Source organism: Manis javanica, chromosome 15 (genome assembly GCF_040802235.1).
Source record: "Manis javanica isolate MJ-LG chromosome 15, MJ_LKY, whole genome shotgun sequence".
Taxonomy (NCBI): domain Eukaryota; kingdom Metazoa; phylum Chordata; class Mammalia; order Pholidota; family Manidae; genus Manis; species Manis javanica.
The window spans coordinates 23,505,919-23,528,420 of NC_133170.1; the positions used below are offsets into that span (position 1 = coordinate 23,505,919).

Consider the following 22,502-nt stretch of genomic DNA (forward strand, 5'->3'; position numbering starts at 1 on the left):
ACAAAATAGATAAGACTCTAGCCAAACTTATTAAGTGAAAAAGACAATCAACACAAATCAACAGAATCAGCCATGAGAATGCAAAAATCATGACAGACTCCACAGAAATACAAAGAATTATTATAGACAACTATGAAAACCTATATGCCAACAAGCTGGAAAACCTAGAAGAAATGGACAACTTCCTAGAAAAATACAACCTCCCAAGACTGACCAAGGAAGAAACACAAAAGTTAAACAAACCAATTACGAGCAAAGAAATTGAAACGGTAATCAAAAAACTACCCAAGAACAAAACCCCGGGGCCGGACGGATTTACCTCGGAATTTTATCAGACACACAGAGAAGACATAATACCCATTCTCCTTAAAGTGTTCCAAAAAATAGAAGAGGAGGGAACACTCCCAAACTCATTCTATGAAGCCAACATCACCCTAATACCAAAACCAGGCAAAGACCCCACCAAAAAAGAAAATTTTACAGACCAATATCCCTGATGAATGTAGATGCAAAAATACTCAACAAAATATTAGCAAACAGAATTCAACAGTATATCAAAAGGATCATACACCATGACCAAGTGGGATTCATCCCAGGATGCAAGGATGGTACAACATTCGAAAATCCATCAACATCATCCACCACATCAACAAAAAGAAAGACAAAAACCACATGATCATCTCCATAGATGCTGAAAAAGCATTTGACAAAATTCAACATCCATTCATGATAAAAACTCTCAGCAAAATGGGAATAGAAGGCAAGTACCTCAACATAATAAAGACCATATATGATAAACCCACAGCCAACATTATATTGAACAGCGAGAAGCTGAAAGCATTTCCTCTGAGATCGGGAACCAGACAGGGATGCCCACTCTCCCCACTGTTATTTAACATAGTACTGGAGGTCCTAGCCACAGCAATCAGACAAAAAACAAAGAAATACAAGGAATCCAGATTGGTAAAGAAGAAGTTAAGCTGTCACTATTTGCAGATGATATGATACTGTACATAAAAAACCCTAAAGACTCCACTCCAAAACTACTAGAACTGATATCGGAATACAGCAAAGTTCCAGGATACAAAGTTAACACACAGAAATCTGTAGCTTTCCTATACACTAACAATGAACCAATAGAAAGAGAAATCAGGAAAACAATTCCATTCACCATTGCATCAAAAAGAATAAAATACCTAGAATAAACCTAACCAAAGAAGTGAAAGACTTATACTCTGAAAACTACAAGTCACTCTTAAGAGAAATTAAAGGGGACACTAATTAATGGAAACTCATACCATGCTCATGGCTAGGAAGAATTAATACCGTCAAAATGGCCATCCTGCCCAAAGCAATATACAGATTTGATGCAATCCCTCTCAAATTACCAGCAACATTCTTCAATGAGTTGGAACAAATAATTCAAAAATTCATATGGAAACACCAAAGACCCCGAATAGCCAAAGCAATCCTGAAAAAGAAGAATAAAGTAGGGGGGATCTCACTCCCCAACTTCAAGCTCTACTACAAACCCATAGTAATCAAGACAATTTGGTACTGGTACAAGAACAGAGCCACAAACCAGTGGAACAGATTAGAGACTCCAGAAATTAACCCAAACATATATGGTCAATTAATATTTGATAAAGGAGCCATGGACATACAATGGCAAAATGACAATCTCTTTAACAGATGGTGCTGGCAAAACTGGACAGCTACATGTAGGAGAATGAAACTGGACCATTGTCTCACCCCATATACAAAGGTAAACTCAAAATGGATCAAAGACCTGAATGTAAGTCATGAAACCATTAAACTCTTGGAAAAAAACATAGGCGAAAACCTCTTAGACATAAACATGAGTGACTTCTTCTTGAACATATCTCCCTGGGCAAGGAAAACAACAGCAAAAATGAGCAAGTGGGACTACATTAAGCTGAAAAGCTTCTGTACAGCAAAAGACGCCGTCAATAGAACAAAAAGGAACCCTACAGTATGGGAGAATATATTTGAAAATGACAGCTCCGATAAAGGCTTGACATCCAGAATATATAAAGAGCTCACATGCCTCAACGAACAAAAAACAAATAACCCAATTAAAAAATGGGCAGAGGAACTGAACAGACAGTTCTCTAAAAAGAAATACAGATGGCCAACACACATGAAAAGATGCTCCACATCGCTAATTATCAGAGAAATGCAAATTAAAACTACAATGAGGTATCACCTCACACCAGTAAGGATAGCTGCCATCCAAAAGACAAACAACAACAAATGTTGGCGAAGGTGTGGAGAAAGGGGAACCCTCCTACACTGCTGGTGGGAATGTAAATTAGTTCACCCATTGTGGAAAGCAGTATGGAGGTTCATCAAAATGCTCAAAACAGACCTACCATTTGACCCAGGAATTCCACTCCTAGGAATTTACCCTAAGAATGCAGCAATCAAGTTTGAGAAAGACAGATGCACCCCTATGTTTATCGCAGCACTATTTACAATAGCCAAGAATTGGAAGCAACCTAAATGTTCATCGGTAGATGAATGGATAAAGAAGATGTGGTACATATACACAATGGAATACTACTCAGCCATAAGAAGTGGAAAACTCCAACCATTTGCAGCAACATGGATGGAGCTGGAGAGTATTATGCTCAGTGAAATAAGCAAGCGGAGAAAGAGAAATACCAAATGATTTCACTCATCTGAGGAGTATCAGAACAAAGGAAAAACTGAAGGAACAAAACAGCAGTGGAATTACAGAACCCAAAAATGGACTAACAGGTACCAAAGGGAAAGGAACTGGGCAGGATGGGTGGGTAGGGAGGGATAAGGTGGGGGAAGAAGAAGGAGGGTATTAAGATTAGCATGCATGGGTGGTGGGGAGAAAGGGGAGGGTGGGCTGTACAACACAGAGAGGACAAGTAGTGATTCTACAACATTTCGCTAAGCTGATGGACAGTAACCGTAATGGGGTTTTTAGGGGGGACCTGATATAGGGGAGAGCATAGTAAACATAGTATTCTTCATTTAAGTGTAGATTAAAGATTAAAAAAAAAGAAGAAAGAAAGAAAAGGGGGATTACTCCTTGATAGGGTAAAACTATTGGTAAATCAAAGATCAACACATGCTTTAAATATCCTTAATGTTGATCACTTAAAGGGTGTCAGGTGATCAGCTATGGAGGTACTCTTTTCTGATAATATTCCTTTCTCCTAAAAAAAAAAAAAAAAGCAGTTACTGTGTGCTGACCTCCAATGAGTTCTACACAGTGGTATAGAGGGCATGTCAAAGTGTGGGCAAAGGGTCTGTTTGTTTCTATGCAGAAGATCAAGGCCTAGCTTGGATACACAGAAAATGAACTAAGATACGATATGAGGAGGAGCTTCCGGCATCAGCACTCTCTGGAGGACTTGTGCCGGGGGATGATCATCAAAAAGCCTCCACAGGGATCTGGACGATGCTGCAGTTGTGGCTGCATCCACCCCACCGTTTCCTGGACTTGCCATTGGAATGAGGAGGGAGATGTCTAGGCTGGCATATGCATACAGTGAGACAACGAATTTGACCGGATCTGTACTGTTGAAACTCAACCAGGAGTTGGGAGGGGTGCAAGTTGTAGCACTCCAAAATCTTATGACTATAGACTATCTACGGTTAAAAAAACATATGGGATGTGAACAGATCCCAGAAATGGGCTGCTTTAATTTGTCTGATTTCTCTCAGACTGTTCAAGTACAGTTGGACAATATGCATCATATCATAGACAAATTTTCACAAATGCCTAGGGTGCCTAAATGGTTTTCTTGGCTTCACTGGAGATGGATGGTAATTATAGATTTGCTTAGTTTATGTCACCGTATTCCTATTATGTTAATATGTGATCGCAAGTTAGTTTGTAGTTTAAAACCTATACATGCTTAAGGTACTCTACAAGAAGATAGGTCAAAGAAATAATCAATCCTCCCATGTTTTCTTCCATATGCTACCTCTATAGCTTTTCTTCTTCCTTCCTAATTACAATCCTTAAATAGAATTCGTGCCTCATATCGAATTTACCGAGTATCATAATTCCTCCAGGTGGTAAAGATACCTCGAGACTAGTGCTGGGCATAGAAGCCACAGGGCATAAATCTGCAAAGAAGTAAAAAGCTAAGCTTTTCAAACAATATGGCTTCTCTCTCACTTACCAACTTTACATTTCCCTGTCTGGCCCCGGAAGATGACTAGTTAGCCAGAGACGGGTAAGATTCTTCAAGGGAGGAACAACCTAAGATAGGCACAGTCGCAGGGGGGGCCATCAGGTGAGAAATTGGGGATCAACAGAAGTGAGGCTCAGAACCTCACCCCCCCTGTTTTGAGAGAAATCTTCTGCATCCGTGGATGTTTTGCTGCCCTTGTCTAGCTTGGATTAATACTTAGTCCATAGGCACACACCTGATCATCTGCGTTTGCCCTGTTACAGCACTAAACTATGTTTTCTACCTTTATCTTGCATCTACCTACCACTTCAGCATTTTATTAAAAATAAAAATAATAATAATAATAAAGGGAGAAATGTGGGATCCACATATAAATCAAGTATAAAAATCAAACGAATATTCATATTTGACCTGATTGTTTATAGTTCATAATGCGTGATCAAAACGAAAGTTTCTGTGATGACTGCCCTTGTACTGTTCACCATGTAAGAACTTATTCACTATGTAAGAATTTGTTCACCGTGTAAGAACTTGTTCGTTATGCTTCAGAAGATTGGAGACTGATGAGAATTAGGCTTGAGATGGATTAATGATTGTGCATTGAGCATTGACTCCCCTATACAAAATTTTATTGTTGTTAACAACCATTTGATCAATAAATATGAGAGAAAAAAAAGGCTACACAAACAAAAGAGAATTCACATCCAAGCATTCTAAATCAGTCTACCCTCAACTCTGCTCTTAAACTCTACTGTCCTCAACCTGTAATCTGGCCAGCAGCTCGGTGACCTAAGGGGAATTTAATAAAAGGTGAACAATCATGTATGGAGGATGAGTCAGGACATAAAAAATATAGGAAGACAGGAGCATATATTTCAACTGGTTTTCTGTACTTGAATTAAATCATGGATTTTGTTTTGAATTACCCCAGGGAATAGTTCTCTGTATCACTCTGCTATTATCAAGGTTTATCAAGGAGTGTGACCTAATGTGAACTATCACTGTGTCCTGGGGTATGTAAGTTTGCATAGGCAAACACATCTTTTCCTGGAAAAATTATATATTACATCTTCAAAGTGGTAGGAAAGTTTTGTGGTATTTTTATCTACCCATGAGATGCTCTCTAATGCATATAGCAGCAGTTTTTATGTAAAGAAAGCAGGGGGTGGGGGGTGCAGACCAGTTCCCTGTTCCCTCTCTCAGAATGCAGGGAGCAGAGCAGACCTTTGTGTAATGTTTTCATGTCTCGGTGCTGCCACAAGGACTAGTGTCTGTTTTGCCAGCTTGGATGTGAGACAGCAAAGCAGCAGCCACTGGGAGTGGGAAGTGCAGGAGACTAGGGCCCGCAAATGACTGAAGCGAGAGATTTGAGGTGGAGAGAGAGCATAAACCCTCTGTGGTCCTAAGGAGAAGCCAGAACTGTCTGGGAAATTATGGCATTCAAAAGCAATTCCACTTATGGAAGAATTTGGAAAACCCCATACAGGCTCAGGAAAGACACAAAATCAGAAAAACCTGAGACAAGCAACCCAATTTAAAAAGTCATTTCTCCCAAGGAGATAACCAGATGGCCACATAGTACATGAAAGATGCTCAGCCTCACTAGTTAGGGAATTGCAAATGAAAACCACCATGAGATGCAACTTTGTCCCCACTGGGTGGCAACTATACAAACAAAAAAAGGAAAATAAAGTTGACAAGGATGTGGAGAAATTAGCACCCTTGTGTGTCTCTGGTGGGAATGTAAAATGATGGAACAGTTTAGCAGCTGTTAAACATGTAATTACAGTATGATCCAGTCATTCCCTTTCTAGGTGTACACCACAAGAAGGGAAAGAGACTCAGATGGATTCTGCAGCCTTATTCACAGCATTGTTCACAGCATTATTCACAATATTGCCCAGTAAACACAAATTTTCATCAACAGATGAATAGATACATCATATGTAGGTGTAATAGAATATTTTTCTGCTTTAAAAAGAAATGAAAATATATACTATGAGATGGAGGAACCTTGAAAATGTTGTGCTAAATGAAATAAGCCAAACAAAAAAGGACAAACATTGTATAATTCCTCTCAAAGGAACCCTAGAAAAGGTATATTTGTTAAGATATAAAGTAGAAAAATGGTTTCCAGGGCTGAGTCCAGGGGGAGAATGCGAATTTATTGTTTAATGGGTACAGAGTGTCTGGTGGGATGATGAAAAAGTTCTGGAATTGATGGTGCTTATGGTTGGACATACATTGTGAATGTACTTAATGTCACAGAACTGCATATAAAAATGCTTAAATGGTAACTTTATGTTATGTATATTTTACCACAATTCAAAAAATACCCCCCCCCCAAAAAAAAAGGGTCTAAAACATAGAAGGATATATACACTATAGTAGATTCTGGGTAATTTTTAACTTCTTTTTTCCTCCCCTTCCATAATAATCTAGTAGAACCTGGACAAATTCACACTTCTCAGACTCCTTTTCATTTATGTGTACCTTTATTACTAATTTTCCACAAATGATATCTGAGTGGAAGGGATGTATGCCATGTTCTGTTTCAGAGCTTAAAAGATAGAGCTTCTCTCCTCTATGCCTCTCTTCCTTTCTTTCAGGAAACCCTGCCTGGATGGTGACATTCTCCAGAAGCCAATGATATCCTGGAGAATGATGGAAAAAATAGCAGTCCCATGGCTTCATCCTGTCATTCCAGGACCATTGAGAGGTCAAAAATATCTGTGTTTTGTAAGCCATCATGCTTTTTGTGGTCCTTTTTTTTTTTTTTCTCTGAAGCTCTGATTTCTTTTTTCTTTTTTGAGAGGGCATCTCTCATATTTATTGATCAAATGGTTGTTAACAACAATAAAATTCTGTATAGGTGACTCAATGCTCAATGCACAATCATTAATCCACCCCAAGCCTAATTCTCATCAGTCTCCAATCTTCTGAAGCATTACGAACAAGTTTTTACATGGTGAACAAATTCTTACATAGTGAATAAGTTCTTACATGGTGAACAGTACAAGGGCAGTCATCACAGAAACTTTCGGTTTTGATCATGTATTATGAACTGTAAACAATCAGGTCAAATATGAATATTTGATTTTTATACTTGATTTATATGTGAATCCCACATTTCTCCCTTATTATTATTATTATTATTATTATTATTTTAAATAAAATGCTGAAGTGGTAGGTAGATGCAAGATAAAGGTAGAAAACATAGTTTAGTGTTGTAAGAGAGCAAATATAGATGATCAGGTGTGTGCCTGTAGACTAAGTGTTAATCCAAGCTAGACAAGGGCAATAAAACATCCACGGATGCAGAAGATTTCTCTCAAAACAGGGGGGGTGAGGTTCTGAGCCTCACCTCTGTTGATGATGGCCCCCCTGCTACTGTGCCTGTCTTAGGTTGTTCCTCCCTTGAAGAATCTTACCCGTCTCTGGCTAACCAGTCATCTTCTGGGGCCATACAGGGAAATGTAAAGTTGGTAAGTGAGAGAGAAGCCATATCGTTTGAAAAGCTTAGCTTTTTACTTCTTAGCAGATTTATGCCCTGTGGCTTCTATGCCCAGCATTTGTCTTGAGGTATCTTTACCACTTGGAAGAATTATGATACTCGGTAAATCCAATATGAGGCACGAATTCTATTTAAGGGTTGTAATTAGGAAGGAAGAAGAAAAGCTATAGAAGTAGCATATGGAAGAAAACATGGGAAGATTGATTATTTCTTTGACCTATCTTCTTGTAGAGTAACTTAAGCATGTATAGGTTTTAAACTACTAATTAAATTGTGCACACACATTAATATAATAGGAATACAGTTACATAACCAAACAGATCTATAATTACCAGCCATCTCCAGTGAAACCAAGAAAACCATTTAGGCATCCTAGGCATTTGTGAAAATTTATCTATGATATGATGGATATTGTCCAACTGTACTTGAACAGTCTGAGAGAAATCAGACAAATTAAAACAACTTATTCCTGGGAACTGTTCACATCCCATATGTTCTTTTAACAGTAGATAGTCTGTAGTTGTACGATTTTGGAGCATTACAACTTGCACTTCTCCTAATTCTTGGTTGAGTTCCAACAGTATAGATCCAGTCAAATTTGTTGTTTTACTGTATGCACAGGCCAGCTTCAGTATCTCCTTCTTCATTCCCATGGCAAGTCCAGGAACCGGTGGGACGAATGCAGCTACAGCTGTAGCAGTGCCTGGATCTTTGTTGAGGTTTTTTGATGATCATCTTCTGGTATGAGTCTTCCAGAGAGTGCTGATGTTGGAAGTTCTTCATATCGTATCTTAGTTCATTTTCTGGGTACCCAAATTAGGCTTTGATCCTTTGTATAAACACAAACAGACCCTTTGTCCACACTTTGATATGCCCTTTTACCATTGTGTAGAACTCATTGGAGGTCATGTCATCCTTCTTTTTAATATCATCTCAGCCTATATCCTAATTAATATATTGACTAAAAATTACATGCTGAATTCTCAACCAATATTCAAGCATAAACACAATTTCATAAATTGTACACATGGACTTCTATACCTCTATTTAGACATGCCCTCCATTAGCACCAATGCACAATGTTTTAGAAGTAATTTCAGTTGAAAATGTAATTTCAATTATGGTGTACACCTGAAGCTAACATAGTGGTATATGTCAATTCAAGCTCAGCTGAACAAGGAAAGGAAAAGCGGAGATGCTATGAGGCCATCCAAGAGACAAACCACACCTACCGTGGAGAGCTTGGGAAGGCATCCATGAGAAAGTGACACTTAAGGTGAGACAGGAGGAATTAGCCAGACCTCAAAATTTGGTAGGGGGCTGAAGGAGGATTTCAAAAAGGAAAACTAAGTGACTTTTGACTTTTTTATAAACACTTTAACTATATATCCTTAATATAAAGAAATTTTTTTAAGAAGAAAATAATTTCCGTTAGTAAATTTTATATATATGTGTATAAATTTTATATATACATACATACATATGTATACACATAATAAAAAGCCTGGCAATAATGTAAATAAAGTATAATATGACTAAGAGGTTCTACCTTCTGCAGACTGCTCATTCCATTAAACTTGGCAATAATGTGACACTTATCTTACACAATTAAAATTTTACATCCCCTTGATAAAGTTATTAGAGTTAAACTCAATTGGTGAAGTAAAAAAAATTTTTTAGTAGGATCTGTGAAGAACAGAACAATTATTGAGTAATTTTCTCTTTAGTGGAATTGTCTAGAAGAACAAAGATTAAGAGTTTACTTACCTGCCAGAGCAGTAATCACTATACATAGTATTACTGTCACACACATGAAGCAGACCAAGACTGACTGTAGGATTATTTCACTAGAATGCTTTCTTGAAGAAAGATAACCTGGAAAATTATTGAAAAGCATGTTTTCTTTTTACATTAAATACAGATATCAGACTTCAGAAGCATTAACCATCAAAATGTTACTTCCACTTAATTACTTGCCTTTTCACTAGAGGGAGCAATTATCCTGTCACTGCATGAATTTAAGATTTCTTTTGTCTCTAGAATTTTGTTGTTCATAGAAGTTAAAATTGATCTTGAACACACAATCCATGAAGTAGCCTTGCATCCCTCCCAAAAAATAAATACAAACCTCCAAATCCAGGTATCAATTTACTAGAAATATTATTAGAATCATGTCAATTTAACTGCAAGGATGAAATCAACAAAATCCTGTCTGCTGGAAATTCTACATGATAAATTATCTTGATTCTTAAAAAAACAAATGTAAAGGAAATTTTAAAAAGTGACCAGGTGGAATCTATTGATTAAAAGGAACTTAAAAGGCTTTTTTTTTTTAAAGGCAAAATTAAAATGAGAAGATGATTATAAAAGTCAAATTATTCTTGGGAGGTAAGTTAGGAAATAGTAAAGAATATTATATGGAAGGCTTCTGGGCTGCATAGCAAGCTTCTTCTCTGACTAAAGTAGTTGACAAGGGTGTTCATCTTAGCATAATTCATTAAGCTGTGCATTTGATTTGTGTTGTATCTCAAAACATTCCATATTATCAAAAATCTTAAAAAATTTTTTTGTTGGAACTCTGTTCTAACTCCATCACTTAGTACTTTTAACTGTTTCATCTAGTGTTCTGGGCTAAACAGTCTTATTTTTCTCCAACATTCCCTGCCCACTAGAGACTTTTCATTAATATTTCCCAAAATATTTTTCTTAATTAATATACTTTTTCTTTTTAACAGTTTTAGGTTTACAGAAACGTTGAAAAGGGAGTATAGGTATACCATTTTAATCTGTCCCCCAACCCCACCCCTGGTTTCCACTGTTATTAACATCTTGAACTAGTGTGGTACATTTGTCAAAACTGAAGAGATAATACACCATCATTAACTATTAACCATAGTTGGTGGTAGAGTTTACTCTTTGGGTTGTACATTCTGTGGGTTTTGACACATGGAGAATGACATGTGTCCACCATTACAGTATCATAGGGAATAGTTCCACTTCCCCCCAAATCCACTGTGCTCCATCTGTTCATTTTCCCTGCCTCCCCCACCCCAAAACCCTCACAATCACTAATCTACTTAACTGTTTGTCTCCTTTGCCTTTTCCAGCATATAGAGCTGGGAGTCATACAATATGTAGCCTTTTCAGATTGGCTTCTTTCCCTTAGCAGTAAGTGTTTAAGGTTCCTTCATGTCTTTTTATGAATTGTTAGCTCATTTCTTTTTATCACTTAATGATGATGTACAGTATGGATGTACCATTTTATCAATTCATCTATCAAAGGACATCTTGATTGCTTACAGGTTTTGACAATTATGAATAAGGTTGCTGTAAACATTCATGTTCAGATTTTTCTGTAGATGTAGATTTTCAGTTCATTTGTGTAAATACCAAGGAGTGTGATTGCTGAATCATAAGGTAAGATTATGTTTAGTTTTTTGAAACACTGCCAAGCCATCTTCCAAAGTGTCTGTACTATTTTGCACTTCAGTTCCCGTTGCTCTGTATCATCACCAGCATTTGGTGTTGTCAATGTTTTGGATTTCAGCCATTTTAAGAGGCATATAGTGGTATTATATTATTGCTTTAATTTGAAATCCCCTAATGATAGGTGATTTAAGCATAATATACTTTGCATTAAGTCTATATTCCTTGGTGTCAGTTTAGATCTTTTGCCCATTTTTTAATTGGGGTTTTTGTTTTCTTACTGTTGAATTTGAGAGTTCTTAATGTATTTTGGATAATAGTTCCTTTTCATATTTGTGTTTCACAATGATATTCTCCAGTCTTTTCATTTTCTTATTGATGTCTTCCATGGAGCAGAAGGTTTTAATTTTAATCAAGTCCAACTTAGTAATTTTTTTCTTTCATGGAGCATGCTTTTAGCATTGTATTTAAAAAGTCATAACCAAACCCAAGGTCATCTATAATTTCTACTATGTTTCTACTCTTCCATTGCATTATATCCAATTGACTGATGACTATGTTAGTTCAACTATGTCCTTATGATTTTTCTGCCTGCTGTATCTGTCCATTTATGCAGGGACATTGAAATATTCAATTATAATAGTTGATTCATCTATTTCTCCCTGGAGTTCTATAAGTTTTTGCCTCATATATTATGACACTCTGTGTTTAGGTTTATATACATTAAGAATTGTTATGCATTCTAGTTATTATTATTATGTAATGTTCCTCTTTATCACTGGTAATTTTCCTTGTTTGGAAGTTTTCTGTCTGAAATTAATATAGTATAGCTACTCCAACATTTCTTTAAGATCCGAAACAGTACAAGGCTGCCCACTCTCCCCACTTTTATTCAGCATAGTTCTGGAGGTCCTAGCCACGGCAATCAGACAACACAAAGACATAAAAGGCATCCAGATTGGTAAAGAAGAAGTTAAACTGTCACTGTTTGAAGATGACATGATATGGTATGTAAAAACCCGTAAAGATTCACCCCAAAACTACTAGAACTAATATCTGAATTCAGCAAAGTTGCAGGATATAAAATTAATACACAGAAATCTGCTGCATTCCTATAAACTAATGATGAACTAGCAGGAAGAGAAATCAGGAAAACAATTCCATTCACAATTGCATCAAAAAGAATAAAATACCTAGGAATAAACCTAACCAAGGAAGTGAAAGTATACCCTGAAAACTACAAGACGCTCATGAGAGAAATTAAAGAGGACACCAATAAATGGAAATACATCCTGTGCTCATGGATAGGAAGAATTAATATTGTCAAAATGGCCATCCTGCCTAAAGCAATCTACAGATTCAGTGCAATTCCTATCAAAATACCAATAGCATTCTACAATGAACTAGAGAAAATAGTTCTAAAATTCATATGGAACCACAAAGACCCCCGAATAGCCAAAGCAATACTGAGAAAGAAGAATAAAGCTGAGGTGCTTACACTCCCCGACTTCAAGCTCTACTAGAAAGCCACAGTAATCAAGGCAATTTGGTACTGGTACAAGAAAAGACCCATAGATCAATGGAATAGAATAGAGAGCCCAGATATAAACCCAAGCATATATGGTCAATTAATATACAATAAAGGAGCCATGGATATACAATGGGGAAATGACAGCCTCTTCAACAAATAGTGTTGGCAAAACTGGACAGCTACATGTAAGAGAATGGAACTGGATTATTGTCTAACCCCATATACAAAAGTAAACTCAAAATGGATCAAAGACCTGAATGTAAGTCATGAAACCTTTAATAACAATCTTAGAAGAAAACATAGGCAAAAATCTCTTGAATATAGACATGAACAACTTTTTTCTGAACACATCTGCTTGGGCAAGGTAAACAAAAACAAAAATAAACAAATCAGACTACATCAAACTAAAAAGCTTCTGTACAGCAAAGGACACCATCAGCAGAACAAAAAGGCATCCTACAGTATGGGAGAAAATATTTGTAAATGACGTATCCCACAAGGGGTTAACATCCAAAATATATAAAGAACTCAAATGCCTCAAAACCCAAAAAGCAAATAATATGATTAAAAAATGGGTGGAGGATCTGAACAGACACTTCTCCAAAGAAAAATTTCAGATGGCCAACAGGCACATGAAAAGATGCTCCATATCATTTCTTATCAGGTAAATGCAAATTAAAACCACAATGAGATATCACCTCACGCCAGTTAGGATGGTCAACACTGAAAAGACTAGGAACCCTGCTACACTGCTGGTGGGAAAGTAAATTAAACTATTGTGAAATGCAATATGGAGGTTCCTCAAAAAACTAAAAATAGAAATACTATTTGACCCTGAAATTCCACTCCTAGGAATTTGCCCAAAGGAAACAAGATCTCAGATTCAAAAAGACATATGCACTTCTAGGTTTATCGCAACACTGTTTACAATAGCCAAAATATGGAAGCAACTTGTGTCCATCAGTAGATGAATGGATAGAGAATGTGTGGTACATATACACAATGAAATATTATTCATCCATAAGAAGAAAACAAATCCTACCATTTGCAACAACATGGGTGGAGCTAGAGGTATAATGCTCAGTGAAATAAGCCAGGTGGAAAAAGAAGTACCAAATGATTTCCCTCATTTGTGGAGTATAACAATGAAGCAAAACTGAAGGAACAAAACAGCAGCTGACTCAAAGACTCTTAAGAAGTTACTAGTGGGGGCGGAGCCAAGATGGCAGCGTGAGTAGAGTAGCGGAAATCTCCTCCCAAAATCACATATATATATATGAAAATATAACAAAGACAACTCTTCCTAGAATAAAGACCAGAGGACACAGGACAACATCCAAACCACATCCACACCTGCGAGAACCCAGCGCCTCGCAAAGGGGGTAAGATGCAAACCCCGGCCCAGTGGGTCCCGAGCACCCCTCCCCCAAGCTCCCGGTGGGAGGAGAGAGGTCTGAGCGGGAGGGAGAGGGAGCCCAGGAATGCTGAACACCCAGCCCCAGCCATCCGGACCAGAGCCCAAACACAATGCATGCGCGGAGCCCTGGATACTAGGGAAACAGGGCAGCAAGAATGGTGAGTGGGTGCCTGAGGCTGGCGCCAGAGAATAAAGAAAAACGAGTGGCCATTTTTTTTTCATTTTTATTTTTTGTGGTTGTTGTTTTGTTTTGACAGGTGCTTTTTGGAAGTCTTAAAGGGGCAGGGTGGGACAATTAGACCAGAGGTAGGGAATCTGGGGATCTCTGGGCACTCTAATCCCCTGGGCTGCAGGGAGCATGGAGGCCCCTTACAAAGATAAATAGCCTCCCGGCCGCTCCCCCTCCAACCCAACTCCACCAATTTGGAGCAGCAGCCCGAGCCAATTCACGCCCACAGCAACAGCGGAGATATACTCCATAGCAGCCGGGCAGGAAGCAGAAGACCTGTCTGTGCACAGCTACCCAGCACAAACCACTAGAGGTCGCTATTCTCCCAGGAGACGAAGGCCAAAAACCAACAAGAAGGGAAGTTCTTCCAGCCGTCACTAGTCCCAGCTATGCAAACTATTCCTATCACCATGAAAAAACAAAATTATAGGCAAACCAAGATCACAGAGACACCAGAGAAGGAGACAGACCTAACCAGTCTTCCTGACAAAGAATTCAAAATAAAAATCATAAACATGCTGACAGAGATGCAGACAAATACACAAGAGAAATGGAATGAAGTCCGGAGGGGGATGCCAGATGCCAGAAAGGAGATTACAGAAATGAAACAAACTCTGGAAGGATTTATAAGCAGAATGGATAAGATGCAAGAAGCCATTGATGGAATTAAAACCAGAGAACAGGAACACATAGAAGCTGACATAGAGAGAGATGAAAGTATCTCCAGGAATGAAGCAATATTAAGAGAACTGTGTGACCAATCCAAAAGGAACAATATCCGTATTATAGGGGTACCAGAAGAAGAGAGAGGAAAAGGGACAGAAAGTATCTTGGAAGAAATAATTGCTGAAAACTTCCCCAAACTGGGGGAGGAAATAATCGAACAGACCACAGAAATACACAGAACCCCCAAGAGAAAGGATCCAAGGAGGACAACACCAAGACACATAATAATTAAAGTGGCAAAGATCGAGGACAAGGAAAGAGTTTTAAAGGCAGCTAGAGAGAAAAAGGTCACCTATAAAGGAAAACCCATCAGGCTAACATCAGACTTCTCGACAGAAGCCCTACAGGCCAGAAGAGAATGGCATGATATATTTAATGCAATGAAACAGAAGGGCCTTGAACCAAGGATACTGTACCCAGCACGACTATCATTTAAATATGATATGGCGGGATTAAACAATTCCCAGACAAGCAAAAGCTGAGGGAATTTGCTTCCCACAAACCACCTCTACAGGGCATCTTACAGGGACGCTCTAGTTGGGAGCACTCCTAGAAAGAGCACAGAACAGAACACCCAACATATGAAGAATGGAGGAGGAGAAATAAGAAGGGAGAGAAGAAAAGAATCTCCAGACAGTGTATATAACAGCTCAATAAGCGAGCAAGTTAGGCAGTAAGATACTAAAAAGGCTGACTTTGAAGCTTTGGTAACCACAAATCTAAAGCCTGCAATGGCAATAAGTACATATCTTTCAATAGTCACCATAAATGTAAATGGACTGAATGCACCAATCAAAAGACACAGAGTAATAGAATGGATAAAAAAGCAAGACCCATCTATATGCTGCTTACAAGAAACTCACATCAAACCCAAAGACATGCACAGACTAAAAGTCAAGGGATGGAAAAACATATTTCAGGCAAACAACAGTGAGAAGAAAGCAGGGGTTGCAGTACTAATATCAGACAAAATAGACTTCAAAACAAAGAAAATAACAAGAGATAAAGAAGGACACTACATAATGATAAAGGGCTCAGTCCAACAAGAGGATATAACCATTCTAAATATATATACACCCAACACAGGAGCACCAGCATATGTGAAACAAATACTAACGGAACTAAAGAGGGAAATAGACTGCAATGCATTCATTTTAGGAGACTTCAACACACCACTCACCCCAAAGGATAGATCCACCGGGCAGAAAATAAGTAAGGACACTCAGGCACTGAACAACACACTAGAACAGATGGACCTAATAGACATCTATAGAACTCTACATCCAAAAGCAACAGGATATACCTTCTTCTCAAGTGCACATGGAACATTCTCCAGAATAGACCATATACTAGTCCACAAAAAGAGCCTCAGCAAAATCCAAAATATTGAAATTCTAACAACCAATTTTTCAGACCACAAAAGTATAAAGGTAGAAATAAATTCTATAAAGAAAACAAAAAGGCTCAGAAATACATGGAGGCTTAACAACATGCTCGTAAATAATCAGTGGATCAACGAACAAATGAAAATAGAGACCAAGGAATATATAGAAACAAATCACAACAACAACACGAAGCCCCAACTTCTGTGGGACGCAGCGAAAGCAGTACTAAGATGAAAGTATATAGCGATCCAGGCACACTTGAAAAAGGAGGAACAATCCCAAATGAATAGTCTAACATCACAGTTATCAAAATTGGAAAAAGAAGAACAAATGAGGCCTAAAGTCAGCAGAAGGAGGGACATAATAAAAATCAGAGAAGAAATAAATAAAATTGAGAAGAATAAAACAATAGCAAAAATCAATGAAACCAAGAGCTGGTTCTTCGAGAAAATAAACAAAATATATAAACCTCTAGCCAGACTTATTAAGAGAAAAAGAGAGTCAACACATATCAACAGTATCAGAAACGAGAAAGGAAAAATCACGACGGACCCCACAGAAATACAAAGAATTATTAAGAGAGTACTATGAAAACCTATATGCTAACAAGCTGGGAAACCTAGGAGAAATGGACAACTTCCTAGAAAAATACAACCTTCCAAGACTGACCGAGAAAGAAACAGAAAATCTAAACAGACCAATTACCAGCAACGAAATTGAAGTGGTAATCAAAAAACTACCAAAGAACAAAACCCCCGGGCTAGATGGATTCACCTCGGAATTTTATCAGACATACAGGGAAGACATAATACCCATTCTCCTTAAAGTGTTCCAAAAAATAGAAGAGGAGGGGATACTCCCAAACTCATTCTATGAAGCTGACATCACCCTAATACCAAAACCAGGCAAAGACCCCACCAAAAAAGAAAACTACAGACCAATATCCCTGATGAACATAGATGCAAAAATACTCAACAAAATATTAGGAAAACGAATTAAAAAATACATCAAAAGGATCGTACACCATGACCAAGTGGGATTCATCCCAGGGATGCAAGGATGGTACAGCATTCGAAAGTCCATCAACATCATCCACCACATCAACAAAAAGAAAGACAAAAACCACATGATCATCTCCATAGATGCTGAAAAAGCATTTGACAAAATTCAACATCCATTCATGATAAAAACTCTCAGCAAAATGGGAATAGAAGGCAAGTACCTCAACATAATAAAGGCCATATATCATAAACCCACAGCCAACATTATACTGAACAGCGAGAAGCTGAAAGCTTTTCCTCTCAGATCGGGAGCTAGACAGGGATGCCCACTCTCTCCACTGCTATTAACATAGTACTGGAGGTCCTAGCCACAGCAATCTGACAAAACAAAGAAATACAAGGAATCCAGACTGGTAAATAAGAAGTTAAACTGTCACTATTTGCAGATGACATGATACTGTACATAAAAAACCCTAAAGACTCCACCCCAAAACTACTAGAACTGATAACGGAATACAGCAAAGTTGCAGGATACAAAATTAACACACAGAAATCTGTGGCTTTCCTATACACTAACAATGAACCAACAGAAAGAGAAATCAGGAAAACAACTCCATTCACAATTGCATCAAAGAGAATAAAATACCTAGGAATAACCCTAACCAAAGAAGTGAAAGACTTATACTCTGAAAACTACAAGTCACTCTTAAGAGAAATTAAAGGGGACACTAACAAATGGAAACACATCCCATGCTCGTGGCTAGGAAAAATCAATATCGTCAAAATGGCCATCCTGCCCAAAGCAGTATACAGATTTGATGCAATCCCTATCAAACTAGCAGCAACATTCTTCAATGAACTGGAACAAATAATTCAAAAATTCATATGGAAACACCAAAGACCCCGAGTAGCCAAAGCAATCCTGAGAAAGAAGAATAAAGTAGGGGGGATCTCACTCCCCAACTTCAAGCTCTACTATAAAGCCATAGTAATCAAGACAATTTGGTACTGGCACAAGAACAGAGCCACAGACCAGTGGAACAGACTAGAGAATCCAGACATTAACCCAGACATATATGGTCAATTAATATTTGATAAAGGAGCCATGGACATACAATGGCAAAATGACAGTCTCTTCAACAGATGGTGCTGGCAAAGCTGGACAGCTACATGTAGGAGAATGAAACTGGACCATTGTCTAACCTCATATACAAAAGTAAATTCAAAATGGATCAAAGACCTGAATGTAAGTCATGAAACCATTAAAGTCTTGGAAAAAAACATAGGCAAAACCTCTTAGACATAAACATGAGTGACCTCTTCTTGAACATATCTCCCCGGGCAAGGAGAACAACAGCAAAAATGAACAAGTGGGATTATATTAAGCTGAAAAGCTTCTGTACAGCAAAAGACACCATCAATAGAACAAAAAGGAACCCTACAGTATGGGAGAATATATTTGTAAATAGCAGATCCGATAAAGGCTTGACGTCCAAAATATATAAAGAGCTCACATGCCTCAACAAACAAAAATCAAATAATCCAATTAAAAAATGGGCGGATGAACTGAACAGACAGTTCTCCAAAAAAGAAATACAGATGGCCAACAGTCACATGAAAAGATGCACCACATCACTAATTATCAGAGAAATGCAAATTAAAACTACAATGAGGTATCGCTTCACACCAGTAAGGATGGCTGCCATCCAAAAGACAAACAACAACAAATGTTGGTGAGGCTGTGGAGAAAGGGGAACCCTCCTACATTGCTGGTGGGAATGTAAATTAGTTCAACCATTGTGGAAAGCAGTATGGAGGTTCATCAAAATGCTCAAAACAGACTTACCATTTGACCCAGGAATTCCACTCCTAGGAATTTATCCTAAGAACTCAGCAATCAAGTTTGAGAAAGACAGATGCACCCCTATGTTTGTGAGAGCACTATTTACAATAGCCAAGAATAGGAAGCAACCTAAATGTCCATCGGTAGATGAATGGATTAAGAAGATGTGGTACATATACACAATGGAATACTACTCAGCCATAAGAAGAGGGCAAATCCTACTATTTGCAGCAACATGGATGGAGCTGGAGGGTATTATGCTCAGTGAAATAAGCCAAGTGGAGAAAGAGAAATACCAAATGATTTCACTCATCTGTGAAGTATAAGAACAAAAGAAAATCTGAATGGACAAAACAGCAGCGGAATCACAGAACCCAAGAATGAACTAACAGGTACCAAAGGGAAAAGGACTGGGGAGGATGGGTGGGTAGAGAGGGATAAGGGTGGGATGCAGAAGGGGGGTATTAAGATTAGCATGCATAATGGGGGGGTTGGGAGAAAGGGGAGGGCTGTAGAACACAGAAGACAAGTAGTGATTCTACAACATTTTGCTATGCTGATGGACAGTGACTGTAGGAGGTTTATAGTGGGGACCTGGTATAGGGGAGAGCCTAGTAAACATAATATTCTTCATGTAAGTGTAGATTAAAGATAACAAAAAATAAAAAAAGAAAGAAAAGGGGGATTACTCCATGATAGGATAAAACTAACTGTAAATTAACGATTAATGCATGCTTTAAATATCCTTAATTTTGATCACTTAAAGGGTGTCAGATGATCGGCTATGGAGGTACACTTTTCTGATAATATTCTTTTATCTTAAAAAAAAAAACAGTTCCTGTGTGTTGACCTCCAAGGAGTTCTACACAGTGGTATAAAGGGCATATCAAAGTGTGGGCAAACGGTCTGTTTGTGTTTATACAGAGGATCAAAGCCTAATTTGGCTACCCAGAAAATGAACTAAGATACTATATGAAGAAGAACTTCCAACATCAGCACTCTCTGGAAGACTCATACCAGAAGATAATCATCAAAAAACCTCCACAAAGATCCAGGCGATGCTTCAGTTCTACCTGCTTTCATCCCACTGGTTCCTGGACTTGCCATGGGAATGAAGAAGGAGATATCTAAGCTGGCCTGTGCATACAGTAAAACAACAAATTTGACTACATCTATACGGTTGGAACTCAACCAAGAATTAGGAGAAGTGCAAGTAGTAGCACTCCAAATTTTACAACTACAGACTATACTGTTAAAAGAACATATGGGATGTGAACAGTTCCCAGGAATGGGTTGTTTTAATTTGTCTGATTTCTCCCAGACTGTTCCAGTTCAGTTGGACAATATCCATTATATCATAGACAAATTTTCACAAATGCCTAGGGTGCCTAACTGGTTTTCTTGGCTTCACTGGAGATGGCTGGTAATTATAGATCTGCTTCGGTTATGTAGCTGTATTCCTATTATATAAATGTGTGTGCGCAATTGAATTAGTAGTTCAAAACCTATACATGCTTAAGTTACTCTACAAGAAGATATGTCAAAGAAATAATCAATCTTCCCATGTTTTCTTCTGTCTGCTACCTCTATAGCTTTTCTTCTTCCTTCCTAATTACAACCCTTAAATAGAATTCATGCCTCATATCGAATTTACCGAGTATCATAATTCCTCCAAGGGGTAAAGATACCTCAAGACAAATGCTGGGCATAGAAGCCACAGGGCATAAATCTGCAAAGAAGTAAAAAGCTAACCTTTTCAAACAATATTGCTTCTCTCTCACTTACCAACTTTACATTTCCCTGTATGGCCCCAGAAGATGACTGGTTAGCCAGAGACGGGTAAGATTCCTCATGGGAGGAACAACCTAAGACAGGCACAGTCACAGGGGGGCCATCAGGTGAGAAATTGGGGATCAATAGAGGTGAGGCTTAGACCTCACCTCTCCTTGTTTTGAGAGAAATCTGCATCCGTGGATGTTTTATTGCCCTTCTCTAGCTTGGATTAACACATAATCTACAGGCACACACCTGATCGTCTACATTTGCCCTCTTACAACACTAAACTATGTTTTCTACCTTTATCTTGCATCTACCTACCACTTCAGCATTTTATTTTTAAAAAAATAATAATAATAAAGGTTGAAATGTGGGATTCACATATAAATCAAGTATAAAAATCAAACAAATATTCATATTTTACCTGATTGTTTATAGTTCATAATGAGTGATCAAAACTGAAAGTTTTTGTGATGACTCCCCTTGTACTGTTCACCATGTAAGAACTTATTCACCATGTAAGAATTTGTTCACCATGTAAGAACTTGTTCATTATGCTTCAGAAGATTGGAGACTGATGAGAATTAGGCTGGGGGTGGATTAATGATTGTGCATTGAGCATTGAGTCACCTATACAGAATTTTATTGTTGTTAACCATTTGATCAATAAATATGAGAGATGCCCTCTCAAAAAAAAAATCTCAGTGAAGCATAATTAAAGGAAAAAAAAAGAAGGTACTAGTGGTAACCAATTTGGGAAGGGCACGGAGTGTGGGTGGAGAGGGAAGGAGAAGGAGATTGAAGGCTATTATGATTGGTACACATGGTGTGTGTGTGGCGTCACAGGGAAGGAAGGCAGTGTAGCACAGAGAAGACAAGTAGTGACTGTGGCATCTTCCTACACTGATGGACAGTGAATTCAGTGTGGTGTTGAGGGGACTTGATAATAAGGGTGAATGTAGTAATCACCATGTTTTTCATGTGAAACCTTCATAAGATTTTATATCAGTGATGCCTTAATACATACATATATATGTATGTATATATATATAAATACACACATACTTACATACCTAGACAAAATGTGTAGAACAGCTATTGATTATATATATGTATACATATATTTACACACATACACACACAAACTGTATAGTAGCAACAATTCCATGAAAAACACTTGAATTCAAGGTAGCACCAAAGCAGTGTTGAATAACCTCCCCTCCACCCAGGATCAATGCCCTGACCATAATGCATCCAGAAACCTGGAACTGAGCACTGATTAGGGCACAAACAGAGAGGGCTCCAGGAGAAGGACTGTAAATGGTATAAGAGCAGAAAAGTGAACTGCTAACAGAGTATGAAAATACCCCATTGTTTTTACCCTCTTCTGCATTCTTAGGTGTCCCAAACCTCAGTCAATTTCATGATGGCAGTAGCAGTTTGACAGCACCTACT

General features: G+C 38.0%; 2 protein-coding genes across 6 annotated transcripts in view; one reads left to right on the top strand and one right to left on the bottom strand.

Moving 5' to 3' along the window:
- KLRB1 (killer cell lectin like receptor B1) overlaps positions 1-22,502 on the top strand; it is a 111,315-nt gene that overhangs the window by 27,396 nt on the left and 61,417 nt on the right. Inside the window, exon 3 of one of the 4 annotated variants that reach the window (XM_073223819.1) lies at positions 6,809-6,938. The exons of the other annotated variants lie outside the window; for them this stretch is intronic. The gene's annotated coding sequence lies outside the window, so the exon portion shown is untranslated. The remainder of the gene's footprint in view (positions 1-6,808; positions 6,939-22,502) is intronic. 4 annotated transcript variants of the gene reach the window in all.
- Positions 1-22,502, bottom strand: part of LOC108404240 (C-type lectin domain family 2 member D-like) — a 37,501-nt gene that overhangs the window by 13,215 nt on the left and 1,784 nt on the right. Inside the window, exon 2 of one of the 2 annotated variants that reach the window (XM_037008723.2) lies at positions 9,481-9,588. The exons of the other annotated variant lie outside the window; for it this stretch is intronic. Within the exon in view, the coding sequence (XP_036864618.2) occupies positions 9,481-9,588 (108 nt within the window). The remainder of the gene's footprint in view (positions 1-9,480; positions 9,589-22,502) is intronic. 2 annotated transcript variants of the gene reach the window in all.